The sequence below is a fragment of the Plectropomus leopardus genome, chromosome 2 (assembly GCF_026936395.1).
Source record: "Plectropomus leopardus strain MGB_pleo_1.0 chromosome 2, ASM2693639v1, whole genome shotgun sequence".
Taxonomy (NCBI): domain Eukaryota; kingdom Metazoa; phylum Chordata; class Actinopteri; order Perciformes; family Serranidae; genus Plectropomus; species Plectropomus leopardus.
The window spans coordinates 22,778,355-22,795,326 of record NC_142177.1 but is presented as its reverse complement, the minus strand read 5'-3'; the positions used below and the strand labels follow the sequence as shown (position 1 = coordinate 22,795,326).

The 16,972-nt window shown below is 38.6% G+C and overlaps 1 protein-coding gene across 1 annotated transcript in view; it reads left to right on the top strand.

Moving 5' to 3' along the window:
- The window catches only part of cdh22 (cadherin 22), a 315,121-nt gene that overhangs the window by 235,236 nt on the left and 62,913 nt on the right, over nucleotides 1-16,972 (top strand). The window contains exons 8-10 of the mRNA XM_042495051.2: nucleotides 7,912-8,031; nucleotides 12,107-12,274; nucleotides 14,608-14,789. Of these exons, the coding sequence (XP_042350985.2) occupies nucleotides 7,912-8,031; nucleotides 12,107-12,274; nucleotides 14,608-14,789 (470 nt within the window). The remainder of the gene's footprint in view (nucleotides 1-7,911; nucleotides 8,032-12,106; nucleotides 12,275-14,607; nucleotides 14,790-16,972) is intronic.

The following is a 16,972-nucleotide window of genomic DNA, read 5'->3' as shown; positions in this document are numbered from 1 at the left end:
GCCCAAAAAAGTTTCTGGACCTCAATGTGCGTCCTTATAGATGGTGATTCAGCAACTTTTTGTCATTGTAAGTCCATAGACAAATGCTTAAAGCTATACTATGCAAAACTCCATGGTTAATGTTAATGTTGTTTTTAATGTGCAAAAGTGAAAGTGAAAGCCAAGCTTTGTCTATTTGGTGTTTCACCTTGCTACATTGTCATATAGCTGTAGCTTTCTCTTGGATGTATGCTAGGGTCTGGCACCTGGTTGCTACTTTTTTATAGTCTTGACCTCACCTGCGTGCTGTGCCTATGAAGTCCCAAACACAGCAAGATAAGTGGAAAATAAAAAGATAAAGGCAAAGGGCAGGGTCTCTGCCAACTCGATCTCACTCCAACTTGTTAAATACTGACGCTTGGTCAGTGGGCCTCAGCGTCAGATACTAAGGCCCCCTATAGCACTTATATGAGACGCACCAGGGAACAGCATTCTTGGACGTTGCAAGCAACTGCTGTCATAAAAAGGATTCAAAGGTTCCTGATTAGGGAATGGGAGGGAAGGATGGGTCAAGCAAACTGTGGACTTTCATCTGGAGATTGCTGTTTGTGTCCTGTGTGTAACCAAAGTATATTGAGTTTTATAACAGTCTGTTGTATGTGTAGCATACTATGCTAGTGATGTGTGTCACATCACATTAGATTATGTTAGTAACAAGTGTACTTACTTTAAACCAACAAAACAAAGTTTTTTACCCATGTTCTGAGTTTGTTTTTAACAGAGACTATGAATTGAAAATGCTAAAACTGTACATTTAGGTTAATAAGTGATGACTGAAAAGGATGACCTTTATATTAGTCCACACATTGTTGTTTTTGGGAAGTATTGCGAAGTATACCTTTAAAAAGTAATGAGAGGTTAAAGTTTAAAGTTGACATGCAACACTGGCCTACAACATTGTCTGCAAAACACAGAATGATCTGATCTATTAAAAGACACGAGTTCAAAGGCTAACAAAGATTAGATTTACAATCCCTGTTGGGAGAGATGAAAAATATCCCCAAATCCTTGTAGAGATCTGGAAGAGGATCAATGTAAGCAGCAGGCCATTGCCTTTTATGACATGGCAGATTTTTCTCCCCTTTATACTTCATTCTCTCTCACCCTCCTTTTCTCGCCCTCGTTCTCTCCCCACCTTTCTCTCCTGGGGCATTTATGTGGATGAGAGAGGAATGAATCACATTGGAAGTAGTGAAGAAATAACTTTTCATGTGAAAACACCTCAGCTTTTATGGCTTTACTAAATGATCCATAATGCGGGCGGGGAGCACTCAGTCCTGCAGATTAAGGCGGGTCGTAGCGGGAAAGAGGCTCAGTGCCGCAGCCGTTAGACCCCTCCACTGAAGCTCGCACCAGTACAGCACCAGCTGAGATAGGCACAAATCTCTTTTACGAGGCTGCCTCTTAAATAGCTGTCAGTCTAGTGTCTCACACGTGGCACACTCCTCCAGCTCCCCTCACAGTAATTGAACCATCTCTCCCAGAGTGCTGAAATGGTGTGGGAAGCCATTCCGACAGCCTGTGTTGATACCATTAAACCAAACTCGTGCATAAATCTAACTATATAGCCATGCTCATGGCATCCACCGAATCCTCCACGCCCCAAAAGCAACCCTACTCCTTACTCCATTTCACCAGAGATGGTCCCAGGGTTAGTTTGCATCTAAATATTATTTACATGATCCTTCAAGAGATACTGTACACTGCCTAAATGTCATTTGCATGACAGACTTTATGTTTTTATTTTGGAATGACTGTTGCTTCCTTTATGTTCTTCCCACCTCGACAATGTTACAGCATTGTCAGAAGTATTATGTGTACCAGTCTGAAACAGACAAATACAAGCTTGTAATTTGATGAAAAGCCACCTTCTAAGCTTTTAATTCCAAGGTTATTTCCGTTACTTTATTAGCTGTTAATCTCATGTACCTGGTGGGATTTTTAGTTCCCTTAAAGAGGAGTTATCATTTTATTACAATAGAATTATAGAAATATCAACTATTATGTAGAAGTGGCAAATAATGTTAAATAAGCAGCTGCCATTCAACCTCAATTATGTCTTAGGCATTTTGCTCTGCTAGAGGATTAAATGAATAACAAAGCCACATCCTCATTATAGTTGCACAGCCATGAGAAACATTGCTAAACAGTGTTTCTCTGATGAATGCTTTAGTGAATGCGAGGGAAAAACAGCAAAAATTCAAATCTGCTGTCATATCATCTAATTATTAAATTGAAAATCAGTTGTGTTACAGAATTCGCATATGAAAATACGCACGATGCTGACTTTTCTATTTTAATATTGTTTTGATGCCGAGACTAATAATGTAAATATCTGCAGGCTCTGAGAGCATGCGCAAGTGAGGGGACTAAATATTAATTTGGCTTTCTGACAAAATTGCATTGGTTGCATGTGTTTATAGATTTACATAACACCAAGCTGAAAACTATTGTTTCACTGGCCTTTTCTGGTTGACAGTTTCACTGTTGACCCTGTCTGTGAATAGGTCACGCACGATTTCATTCATCCCTACGTATTTCTAACTTTGAATTGTAAAATCTCAAAATAATTGGTTTCATCTATTTAAAAAAAAAAAAAAAAATCTGAATGCCTTTTGCAATAACTTCACACTGATCCAGATATTGGAACCAATACAAGTTAGCTGTCACTGTACCCTGGCAACATGGAGGAATTCAAATTCAATGAAAACTGGCTATTTAACCAAGTTTTCCTGGCATGGCTAAAACTGGTACAAGGCAATACATACTCAGTACTCGCTGTATTTTATGCAAAAAAAAAGGTTTCCAGACTTAGCACGATGGGAATCAAGGCAGTGGAATCTCACGTGTAGACTCAGACAACACATTGAAAACCTGTCAACAAATTATAGGTATTTCCCCAAAAAGTCATGCTTATGTTACAAGAAACATTTGGACAAAACTCTCACCAATCCTGAGTAATTGATGTCATTTTTATTCCCCCTTCAATTTTGGTTATTGTAAATTGGTCTTAAATTTTCATCCAACTGGCATAAAAAAATGTCTTTAAAAGTCTTCAGTCTAACTAGCCTTTATCCATAGTAAACCCGCAACCCTAGAAATTATGCTTGTATATTACTAAATTGTGTCCTTAATAACGTTGTTGTGGCATCATCATCTTAGCCTGAATTATATTAAGAGAAAATGTTTCTTTGAGGTATGGAAACAGTTTTACCACATAGGCTTGGAAAGGAGGTGGTTGAGAAGGACTGCAGATGTTTAAAGTGCAGAACCTTGACACCAGAACCCCAAGTTTGCGTCCAGAATCCTGACTTAGGCAAAAAAAAGCAGTTTGGTTAGGGGTTAGGATTAGGGTTAGGCTGATATGTTCAGTATTAACAGTTTTGCCATGTATGTTAATTATCAATATTTACTATTTAATTTTTTAAATATTTATCAATATTACGTCAATAGAAAATGTAATTTGCTTGGCGTAATGTTTCCCTCAAAATCCATTTGCTGTTTTAAATTAGTTGTATATAAATGTAATTTTGTGGAGACAGAGCTACAACTGGGTGTTTGCTAAATGTTATCATTTTCAGCAGTAGGCTACTGTTTAAATTAAAGGAAGAAAGAGAGGCTAAGATGTAATTGACTGTGTCATTCCATTTCATCATTGGTGTTATTGCCAGGATATGTTGAAAATATGATGAAGAAAGTTTTGTTGTATAACCAAATCAAACAAAGCTTGTCTCAAACAAATGTGCCCATGAGAGGGAATAAAGGGAGACAAACCTGTATATTTTGGTAATTAAAATTATTATTGCTACAGTGCATGCTGTCTCATCTGAGAGCAATTTGTGATTGAAGTTTTAGTTGGTGAGAGAAAAACAACTCTTAAGCTAATGAATATCTGGAGCGCCTCTCCATTAGACATACTTCTCCTATTACAGCAATATGCATTACATTCGAATCTGAGAAAGTCAATAATTTTTATTGAATCCCCAAAAGTCCATCAACAGTAGAATCTGCTTAAGTGAGACGCCAACCACGCCAACAGATACTGTAAGTAATGACTTCTCCCAGTGAAAAACACTGATGCAAGCCAGAGCTTTAATAAGAGCCCAAGTGCCAAACTCACTGCTTCACTTCTCTTTTTAATATAAACACAATAAAGAGGCATTTGCATTTATATAGTTCTTCCAAGCCATCTGACGTTGCTGCCAGCCAGAACCCAGAAACAGCTGAGCATCAAACTGATTGTTACCTGGGGAAAATTAAGATAAGGGGGTAATCCTATGGATGAAAATGGCTTTGTTGGATCCACAGCGGTGGGGCCAACCAGGTAGGCAGAATTAGCAAACCCCTGCCGGCCACCAGTAATGAAAACACCTATACAGCCTTATGTTTTCAATATGATAAGAGTGATATCTCACTCATCCCCAAACTGGAATGCAGCACATCTTGATCTTCTAAGGATCAGGATGGTGTGCACTTTGTAAATTTGGATGGGCTAATGACTGCATGATAGGACTCTGACTATGAATTAAAAGCTCATTCCAGCCTAGTTAATATGCGGCGCTTTGAATCCACTGGGAGCTGCAATATATCAGGATTTAACTGAGAACCACACAAGGTTGGTGACAGTGCCAGAATTCATGATTCTTTGGTATTGCACATGCTAGAAAAACACTTATCCATCCATTTGTCCATCTGTTTTGTGTGCCCTCACTTTGCCTTTTTCAGACCATTGTTTTCTCCTTAGGACATTTTACCATTAAGCCTATTTGCCACATTGTTAAAAATAGCCCTTAAAAAATGCCCTCATTTGTTTCACTCATATCATAGACCAGGTAAAGGGCTGCCTTATATTCTGCTATATTTTTATGTGGAAACCAGCCGGCTTCTATCTACATACAGGCAGAACAAAAGAGGGCTATAGGTGACCGCAACAGGATAGTGATCTGAGCTGTCTGATTCAGTGGACGGGTGACTTTAATGATAATCCACTGGCCTCTCCCTCCTTCTTTCCCCCCTAGGAGCTCCTCTGGATGACAGGAAACAAACAGTGCTCTGACACTTCCCGCTAATTAGCATCATTAGCATACGGCCATTATGTGGTTGGACAGTAGCATGACAGGGCTCTGAGAAAGGCTACAGCCGTGACCTTTGGTGGACAACACCAGCTGTCAGTAATTACCCATAGCATTGGCCAGACTGACTCCTTGTCCTTGGGGACCTATGGCACCCCGTAACGCCTCCCTCTTTGTATTTTCCTTTTCCTGTAAGTGACATTTTTTATAGAAAGAAAGAAAATATGCTCACTCACTAAAAGGCAAATAAATGGTTGTTTCTGACCTGAAAGATGAAGAATTTTAAAGTTTAATTGGCTTTAGGCCGAGCTTTAACTAAAATGTGTGACTAAATGCAGAGATTCAGTTGCATACTTGCTGCCAGAGGCTTGTGTATGCACACTGTTGACGAATTCACAACACTGAGTGGAAAATAATGACTTTAACACTGTTGCTCCACAAATCCAAATTTTGAGGCTTCATGTGGAAATGACTCCATTCTCTGCCTAAGTGCCGGTAATCATGAGTAATTGTTTGTTGTAGATTTCTTGAGCTCCTAACAGTCTTTGAAGATATAATGTTGACTTCATGACTTCATGTTTCCTTTCATCTCCGAGCGCAACTTCTGTGCCAATGAGAGGCAAAACAACTCTGAGCCTCGGTGTAGTGAAAAGGTAATTTGAAACATCAAAAAATGTGTTTAGGAAATTATGTGCATAGAGATGAAATATCTACCTGGTGCAGTGGTACCCAAATGCATTAACCTCCCTCTCCCAAGTATAATCACAGACAAGTACTCATGAATGCAAACACAGGTGTGTGTATTGTTACTATACTTGTGAGTTCCCATTAATGACGTGCTGCATTACCTTGCCCATCAAAATCAAAATTATGTGCCTAATTCTAAGCATTACCATAACCTAAACCAAAGTGACGTAGCACGTGGTTATGTTATGTAGAAAACCTGACACCGTTCTGTAGCATATCATGCAGAAGCGACAGGTTCCATCTTGCCGCATTTTCAACGGACACCCATCCGTGTGTCTGGCTGCAATGTTAGATGCCCTCCGTCCGCAGGCATATAATAACACCTCAATCGGTTCTGTCCAGCCACATATTCAGCTGCTGAAATCCAGAGGCGTAGAGTTTTTACCGATTATTACACCTAGGTTCCTTATGAAAAAAAAAAAGGGACCATACACAGTCTTTCACGGAACAAAGACTAATGTTACCTTAATTGCCTCAGTGAGACATTGTAAAACTCACTTAATTCAAACTCAACAGAAACTAAATAAAACTCACAAAAATAATATTGCTTCTTATTAGTTATCTAAATAGTTTGTCCACTGTTCCAACAATCACCCACTCTGGTTTGCTTGAAATGAATAATTAATTATGAAAATATGTTTATCTGCCAGTGTTTATCCCTCTGGTCTTTGCTGCCACTCAGCCATCAGCTGTGCAGCGGCTCTAACTTCTTCAGAGGAAGCTTTAGTAATGTTACATCATGTTTCAACAAACATGCAATTAATGGCAACAAAATAAAAAAGAAGAAAAGTTCAAGCCGCGCGCATCCAAAAGTGTTAATGACTAGGTGCTGGACAAAATAAAAACAGATATCAAAGAATAAAGTCCGCACACTAGTAAATGCATCAGCTCTTCCTCAGACCGTCTGAGGAAGGGCTAATGCCAGAGACGTCACACGAGTGGAGGTAATCAAATAAACTTTAATGGGAGCATATACTAGTGTGCAGACTTTATCTATTCTTTGATAACAAAAATAAAAAAGGAAGGAAATAACATTTAAGGTGATATTTTTAAAATATCGGATTGCTTGTTTTAAGATGAAATGCTCCACTGCTTGTTTGGTTGTTACTGCAAAACCTCTTTTGGTTTGCAACTGGAAATATGTTGTACCGTTTATACCGAAGTTTATTTGGAAGTAAGCCCGCTACAGAGTTTGCAGTTGCAAAGGTAAAAAAAGGTAATGCCTGCACACTTACCCCATGTCACACAAGTTTATTGAAGACAACGTTTTGATCCTGCTTGGATCTTTGTCAGGTCAAACGTTTGAAAAGATGAAACCATACCTATATTTACACATTATGCACACCAGTAGGCTGACGAGCTCTATGGTTGCAGGTGTGGTTAACTATCTGAACCATTCAGGGTAGTTAGACAACTGACAAAACATCTTTTCAAACATTTGACCTGACAAAGATCCAGGCAGGATCGAAACGCTGTCTTCAATAAACTCGTGTAGCATGGAGTAAGTGTGCAGGCGATACCTTTTTTTTCCCACACGAAAGTTGCTTTTGATAGCCTTGCACCTACGCAATGTACGTATATCTATCCTTTTTTTCAACTTGCAATTGCAAAGGTACACGTGATAATGGCCACCACTCTGGCTGTGGTGCTCCATGGATTTGAATGGGAACGTTCAGTTTACTCTCATTCTACTTTTGAGGAAACTTGAATTCAAACCTAACATTAACCCTAGCAAAAGTTTCATTTGAACCACTACAACAAGGTATAGCCTCCAAAGCGCCCTCAAGGAGTAAAGAAAGATCAGTATGTCCTACTTTTGTACAATTGTCCTCTGTCCCAAGGTCTAGAACTCATATTGTAGTTCTCCAAGATAGAGATACTGAGTTTTTCCACTGAAACACTCACAGACACACACGGACACCGAAAACACCCACATCATCCCCTTCATACACAGTATACACTAACTTGAATACATTTCTGCACAAGTTTCCCGGTGGCCTCCTGGCTCAGAAGCTTCTATTTTCTATTTTGACACAATGCTGTCTTTTTCCAGGAACGTCCGTTATGAAGGTCACCGCATCAGATGCCGATGACCCTACATACGGCAGCAGTGCCAGAGTGGTGTACAGTGTGCTGGATGGAGAGAAGTTTTTCACTGTTGACAGACACACAGGTAAGAATGATAGCAGCCACACATCCAACCCTCCCTACACCTGCTCTTTGTTTTCTTAGAAGATTGTCTTGTACTTCTTTTTCTTTTTTGTCTACAAAACCTTAAGCAATCTAAAGCTTAGAGACCATAATTCCCAAATCTATCAAAATTCGCAGCCAAAAAAATAAAATCAATTGGCCCACAACAAGCGACTTTATAGAGTTCTAACCAATAATGGCTCCTTTTAGCAAATACTCAAAATTCCATATGGCATAAATGACTTGGCTCAATGCATTGTTTAAAACTACTGTCAAGCTTTAAACTTATTTTGTACAATAAGTAAGCATAAAGATTGTACATATATATGATCTGGGCAAGAAAATATATTTCTACCATTTACCTTGAAGAATCTTCCCCAAATATACAATGGAAAATCCTTTATATTCCTCTACTGGTCTGAGGCCTATAGGAGTGACCCAAGTCTTTCAGGAGTAGGTTAGTATCCATGTTGCCTTTGAATGCCCCCCCAGGGGAAAAGCACTAAAGTTTTAATGATTCCTTTTTTGGTCTCGACCACTTTGATTTGGTCAGCCTGGGTGCAGGGATGATAAATGGCTCTGCCTTGGTGGGACCAGCCAGGAGACTGGATGGTTGATTCCAACCTCTGCCTCACGACCCTCATTCCACCCACCCCCTTTTCCCACTTTGTAGGCAGACGGGCCAGCCTAATAGGTGTGAGTCAAGATGGTCAAAATGAAGAGGAGACAAAACAGCTGTGAAATCTGCCTCATTAATATCACTCTCACTCACCCTGACAACAAACTGAACAGCAAGACACTGCTTTTTTTTTTTTACTTTGTGTGTGAATTGTCTGTAGGTTTTTGAGTGTCTGAGTCAAAGGGGTGAGTTTACAAGAACTAAACCCCACACTCTATGTGAGGATTTTTCCAGCGTTACACAGAAAACTACAAAACAAAAATATTTTAAAAAGCAGTGCCTACTGAAACACATTTACATATAATAAATACCTCTTTGCTGTTCTATTACTGGTTATAATATTATTGTTTTAGTTTTAATCTAAGAATGGATTAAAAAAAGCAAACACAAAAAAACACCTGCATCCTTCATCCAGGAATACATTATTTAATATTCATGAAGAATTTTAATGTTTAAAAAAAATGGTGGCAGAGCACATGACACTCAGTAAAAGGCCAGCTGACACTTCAACATGGCAGAACTGAATCTTTTTAATTCTTGCAGTTTCCAAGGCCACAGTGGAAGGACAGGTGGTTTCATAGATACACAGCAGAATTAGATATCTATTTCTTAGCGAGATAAAAACAGAAATGCAATTGATGTGAGTTAAAAAAAAAACGATCATAATTTATTTTATATTTATGTAATTCATTACCATTCTGAGGCCTTATTTCACAGCTGGTGTGCACGGCCCTATTACTTGGTTAAATTGGTTAATGTTAAGGCTACGTGATATGCATGGGAATATGAGCTGCATAGGCCTAACTGACTGCATTCATGAATACAGACCATGCAGACTCGTCTACATGTAGTCTCTACCATGACATTAGAGCAATGGTGCTGTATAGTAGTTGCGGATAGGGACTCTACTTGTGACAGCACTAATTTAGATGCATCCCCTCTGGCCTTTGGTGGATGAAAGAGGAGCATGTCATCTGTCTCCCTCCTTAACTCCAGAGCAGCATGTACTGTATTTTGGCTTCTCATAGAACACGGCCTTGGGCTAAATGTGACTGGAATCAGTGAGTTGTGTACCCAACACAATGCAAACCTTTGGGAGTGAGACAGCACACCAAGCCCAGGAAATGCATCAATAGATTCTGATGTGGAAAATCCCAAGGGGTAAAGTGGAATTATATTACTACTGCACAGTAAACCAGCCAGCTACTGATGCTGCTGCTGCTGGGCAGCACAAGGAGAATGTCTCTTTTAAACCAAGATGGAATGTGTGCTGGTTTGTGAGAGAGACAGATGCAGAAGAAAAAGGAGAGGCCATGGCGCTGGCTGTTTGAGGAACGAAAACACATTTTTTATGTAAACTTCACAAAGAGGATTTCATATACTCTCACCCAAAGACAAGACATCATGGTCCAGAGGGGTATCTAATGTTATCTCTATAAACAAATAGCAGCCGGACAACATTTTGCTATTGGAAGCGTACTGGTTTCCATTTATTTGTAGCAGAGGTCAGTTGAATTATCAGTTTGGTCAGCCAATTTATCAGTTTGGAGGATTAATCGTTGCCAACAGGATGTTTTATAAGCTATCGTAATCGCCAGAACTTGGCTGAAAAAGGTGCTGATGGCTGCACAGCCTTCACCATTTATACAGGAAAGTGCACCACCAACTGAAAATAAAAAGGGGAGGTTGGGTTAAGTCAAGCAAAAAGGAACTGATCAGTGCAGACAACTCCAGAGACAACAGTTCCCGTCTTCTGTTTGAGTGTGTCGTAGTGTATTGGTCTATATTTTAACATTTATTTACATTGAATGTTTGGTTCAACTGCAAAAGCAGGTCCAGTGCTACAGCATTAAAGTACAAGTGAGTCCATGAGTCTGTGGCTGAGTAAATGCAGCCACTTCCGGTTTCAAATTTAAAAACCCTTGTTTCAAATTAAAAGCCATCTTTTTTATGTTTGATGATGCACTAAGAAAGTATTTGTGGTTTTTCAAAATAAATAATTTCCTCACTCTCTTGTTTTAAATTACATTTGATTTTTTTTTTTTTCGGCCCTGTCAAATATAAATTACAAAATACTCAAAAGTATAATAAATACAGCACATTTCTGATCACCATTTGCATGGAAGCTAAACATGTGTAGTCAAGATTAATAACTCAAAAAATGAAAATCATTTCCATATACAATATGTTTTTTAAGGTTAGTTTGATGTTCAGTTCCAAATTTATTTATTTATTTAGATATTTATTACTTTGAGTTTGACATTCACTTGAACTAATGATCTGTATTTCAATAAAGCATAAGACTATTCTTTTTTGACACCATCAAATTTTTCTGAGAGTGGTTGGGCTGGTGTAAGTTGATTAATAGGCTATTAGCTTTTTCCTGCTCTAAACTATATTTATCATATAAGCCTTTAAAAACCCACCATTGGCAGCCCTCTAGTTTGTAGTCAAAGTAGTATTGACTAATCACTTGGTTGCCTGCAGATTAATAGTCTGTGTGGAGAGCAAAAGAGGCAGAGTGCATCGGACAAAATGTGATCTCAGGACCCACTATTGTATGACAACCATTTCACTTTTTTAGCAATTTATTTGCATTCATATTCAGATATCTGCTATGAAGATGAGCCAAAATGTTTTATGTTATAAATCTGTCTCTAACTGTCTAAAATTGTTAATGAAATGGCGTCTAACATTTGGTCATCGTTAGATGACAAGATATGTTACCAGAATCATTTGTCTATTTTTTGTTGTCCTTAAAAGTACAGAATTGCACTTTTACATTGAGAATAGTTCTTTAAATATGAGACTAGCAGTACTTAGAAGTTGGTTAAAAACAGGCCATTGACTACCTGTTAAAATGCAACAGGATGTGTGCTCTAGAGTAAATAAAGCCATTGCGTTTAGATTGCCTCTTTGTGCGCTTTCTAACTCTCTGTCTCTACATAATATCACTTTCTCTGTGTTCCTCACTTGGTCTTTGGGAATCCACTTCTCAAGTTTGACTGCAGTCTTACCCACCATGGAGGAGTTGTGATGCTATTGTGTGTGGCTTCATTCTGCCCCTATATATTATTCATTTTAATACAGCTGAGCCATAAAATGGTGTATGAGCAGAGGCGCCAATATGACACAATCTCTTCCATCCAGCCAGTCTGAGGAGGTGAAATGGAATGTGCTGCACTTGTGTCTCCATAATACAGTGCTTAGCTGAAGTTGATATTCAAACTGAGAGGGTAAATATAGTTGGTTGTTGCGTAAGTGTGATCGGCTAATGTAAGCTTTCCATTGGCCTCACTTCCTACTCCTACTCTTCCCCTCTATCTCTCACTCTCTCTTTCTATCTCCTTCATTTTCTTCTCCGTCCCTCAATCATTAGGGATCATCATGACAGCGGTGGCAGATTTGGACCGTGAGACACAAGACCGGTACGAGTTGGTCGTCAAGGCAACAGACATGGCAGGACAAATGGGCGGTCTCTCTGGCTCCACCACGGTGACCATAGTGATCACAGATGTTAATGACAACCCACCGCGCTTCCCACAGAGTGAGTGTTTCCTGCATGATCTTACTTTAGGCAGAGAAAGAGATGGCGAGGAGAGGGAGGAAACGGCAGACAGGAGAGCGTCAAAATAACTTGAAAATGTAAAAGACAGAAAGTAAGACTTAAGAGAGGGAGGAAAAATAATGAGGAAAGTGAAAGCCGAGACATAGAAAAACTGAGAAGGTGATAAAAGATATAGTTTGCAACCTGCAGGCCGATGATACCAATAGGCAATGGCACCATCAGCAACCATACCGAACGACCTGCATGTGTTCTGAGAAAATCAACTAACTTAAATTTATAGACCAATCAAGCCTGCAGCCCAAAACAAAGTAGTCAATCATATGTGGAGAATTGATACGTTCCACTGCACATTTGATCGTTCTCTCTTAGCGGGGCTCAGTCAATACTGTTGATTGTTCCCTCATTGTAATATTATGGGTTTGATAGAGAGGTGGTTTTTGGACTACATGCATTTCAAATAGCTTACAGTGCACTGGGTCTGGGAATAACCAGAGGCCCTACAATACAATATTATCACGATACTTCAGTCTTAATACAATATTATTGCAATTTTAGACATTATGCAATATGCTTAGTATTGTCATAACATTTTTTGCTATTTATTACTATTTCTCAATTGTAAGTAATGTCCCCAGAGGCGAAATAGTGATCTCATTACACAAAATAGATGTTGACAAAGATTTAAAGATAAAGTTTTTTACTTCAATAATTTTTATTGCTCTAAAATGTATCTAGAGGACTGGAAAAGAAGGTAATTTTAGTATTTTAGGAGACTACCAAATGTTTAATTTGTGTTTGTAATATTTGTCATTCATTTAATAAAAATATGATACTTAATGTATTGATACAAAAATTACCACACCAAATATCCCGATACTATGCTGTATGGATTTTTTCCCCATCCCTACAGTACACACATGTGCAACTAGTAGGATTAAAACATGCGGCTCACCATATAAAGACCTAAATCAGTTGAAAGAAAGCCTCAATTATAGCTAACAGCTAAAGAGTCTGATCATTCTTTAAATATTGCACAAACAGAAGCACATACATCACAACAGGTGAGTGTACTTATAAATCAAAGCACCAAAAGTGGTGTTCTTACCAGTTGCTGTCATGTTAACATTGCTAAATGCTGCTAATAATAACTAGTTTTATGAATAAAAAAGTACTTTCCCTTCTTGGTTTCACTTCATCTCTTTATTCTAACCTCTTTTTTTGAAGTTTAAACCATAACACTATTACTTTTTGTTACAGCTGGGAGAACAGCATCTGACAGCCTGGTTGATTGTATTTGATATGTCTCCACACACCTTTTCTTATTTCTGTATAAATCCTTTTTTCATCTCAGTAAATCATATTTACCCAGTCAGAGGGATAAACCCTGCAGGATTATAGTATCTTCACTATTTGGTATGGGGAAATAGATAGAGTGCGGAGAGCCGCTTCATAAATAAGATGCAAAGGAAGATGGCATGCTGTATGTGTAGGGACTTTGATGTTTTCCCTCTTGGGAACAATGAAGTTTTATCTTCTTACTTTTGTCTTTTTATCTTGTTTATAATGAAGTCTGGCAGATCTTATACATTTTCTTCAGCCTGCTTTATTATTTGAAATCGAACTCAGATTAAGGATAGACGGCATGTGTCAGCACTAATAAAAGTTTTCTACATTCACAATAACTTAATATAAAACATGCTTTATAATTATTATTTTTCACAAATATCTATTAATATTGTGACAGTAATATAATGAAAATCCAATGTGAATTGTGATTGGTTAATCATCTGCAATAAGTAGGCTTAGTGTTAATGTAGAGTTAACAAAACATTGTGATGTGCTCAGATGGAGGAAATTGGACAAAAGATTATTTTTCACACTCTCTTGTGAATGCTATGATCACACTGGCAATAACTGCCTGAAGTCTACTTCTGGCTGTTCTTTCAGTATAATCTCATCCCAACTTCATTTTTCTATTACCCGTCTCTTCCGTTCTTTAGCTTCTTTATCTTTGTTACTCTCTCATCTCTTTCTCCTCCCACTTTTCTGTTTCTTCCCCCATCTATCTCTTCTACCAATATCCTTACTTCCCACCTTCCTTTTCTCCTACCTACTGTACAGCCATCTATCTTTCCTCATCCTCCCGCCACTGTTATCCCTCTTTTCCACATTACTTTTGTCTCTCATCCCTCTTCTTTTGTGGTGTTTTCTAACACCTACACCGTTTTTGTTTTGTCACTTGCTAAACCTTACTCTCCTTGTTTTATCCGTCAATACGATTTCCACCTCCGGCCACCTACTCCACACACCAGAGATGTACCAGTTTACTGTGTCAGAGGGGGCGGCTGTTGGGACACCAGTTGGACGTGTGATTGCCACGGATGCAGACATGGGAGAGAACACAGACATGAGCTATCTGATCAAAGAGGAAGGGGAGCTCTTCAAGGTCACGACAGATGTAGAGACACAGGAAGCCGTTGTCTCTATCAAAAAGGTAAAGTTAACTTAAGTGAATGCTACGCTGCGTATACTGTTGTCTGGGAAACCAATGCTGATTTTAATCAGTATGGAGGCAAAAATAACCCCACACAAATAAACTTAATGTTGACTTTAAAAAATAAAAGCTAAATATCTACTTTTCACGGCAAACACAATGTTTGGTGATTCAGCCTCTTTCCTCCACAGCATGACACCAACAAGCTCAATAAGCTAGCTAAAACCAGTTTAATCCTTGTGCTGCACATGCATAAACATAATTTTGTATACTCCCTTATGAACAAGAATCAAGAGATGTCTAATTTGTGCTGGAAAATTGTGACAAAAAACTCAGAGTAGCTAACATTACCAGGTATGAGAATTGTTTTGTTTCTTTTTTTTTGCTCCCTTATCACACCCAGCAATCCCTGATATCTCTGGCAGAATCTAAGGAAACGTAATGGGGATTATGTTGGCTAGAAATCAACAAGTAACTCTGCTGGTTATCAGATGACCAAAGCTGTTTCGGCTATGTTAAAGGGGAACACCACCTAAATTAAGAATTCTAATGTTATTTCCATGGCCCAGAAAAGTTCAATCAATACTTTTGAACATGAGCTACTCTCTCTTAAGGCCAGGAACCAGAGAAGAAATGGCCGAAGCACACAGGGGTACGGACACATCTGCTGCAGACTGCATATAGGAGCTCATCCATTATAATCAACTGGAGCTGGTGCACTGATCACAGAAGCCCCCTTAGGCCACTCGGGCACGGGGCTGCTCAAAGCTTCTTTTTTTTCTTCCTAGATGCATGGCTCTGCAGTCCTTCAATGGGTAATAATTCTACTGAACTGTGTAAGAAATTCGTACAATCTTTAAACAAAAATTAATAAAATGAACAACTCATTGTACCAGAAATGATGCGAAGCAACAGAACAAACTTGTGGGTGTTTTTACATTTCTCATTTAAATAAATCAATCTTTTTAATGCATCTTGTAGTTAAAACAATTCATATAGTACCAGATAATATCTCCTGAGCTTTCAAACCCTGCATAACAAGCTGCATTAACACTTGGCAAAACTCGATCTGCACATAGTAAAGCTGGCAGCAATATAAAGAGAGTCTATGTTACTCTGCTCTGCCTACCTGACTGTCAGGTCTGTGAGTCTCAAACTCATGTCATTAAGTGTAAAATCTTGAGCTGCTCCAAAGATAATTAATGGGAGACTGATTTTGTGGACCCACAAAATGTTTATTTTTCCTTTTTATACCCAAATGAGCTTTATTTTATTAAAGTGTTTTTAGATCTGAAACAGACATTGTACTGAAAATTTAAAAACATTCCCCTGGGTGCTCTCAGTGTCATCTGTAACATTTTCCCAATTTATTGTCTTTGAAGGGATTCCAAATGTTATACATAATTGAATCACAAATGTTAGCACTCTTATTTTTGGATTTCATTGAGAATAGTTCATCTTTACTAATATTTCTGGCCTATCACAGACCATAGGAATATCATGTATGAAATTTGAAATTAGGCGTAGTTCCCCTTTGATAGTGCTTGCTCCCAGCACTTAAATCCTTCTAGTCAGCAAGCTGAACAGCTCTTAGCACTTGTTCACAGAGAAAATGAAGGAGGGCTAAGAAGATGGAGAAAGAGAGACGATTGGTCTTTGATGATTGATGATCATTGGTTTCTCACCGGAGTTTGACAGGTACTGTCTTTGCCATGTTCCTTCAAAAGCTGAACTGTTTTCAACTATTTTTCACCCTGAGATAAAATGCTGAATGCTGGCAGTAGTATCTTTTTCTAGAAATACACAGATGTGTTTCTTGTACGTGACACATGTTGTGAATGGGGCCTAATGGAAGAATGAACATGCAACACTCAACCAGCAGCTGTGTTAATCTATGTTGTTCAATTGTTTGTCAAGATGTGGCAGTCTTAATTATTTTAGCTACCAACCCAGGACAACGATACCTTGAAAGCAACCATCAACTTGAATAAGAAGGGATACATGTACAGTTATGCACTGGCTAAGTGCTGTCACCAATGGCTGAGATTGTTATTGCAACTGTCAATTCACATTCATTAGTATTGCTGAAATATTGCTTCTTGTCATCAGCATTAGTGCTGAGCATGGTGTCACTTTAAACTGCCTGCTGTGTAATGAAGCAGTTCCTGAAACAGAATCTTGTT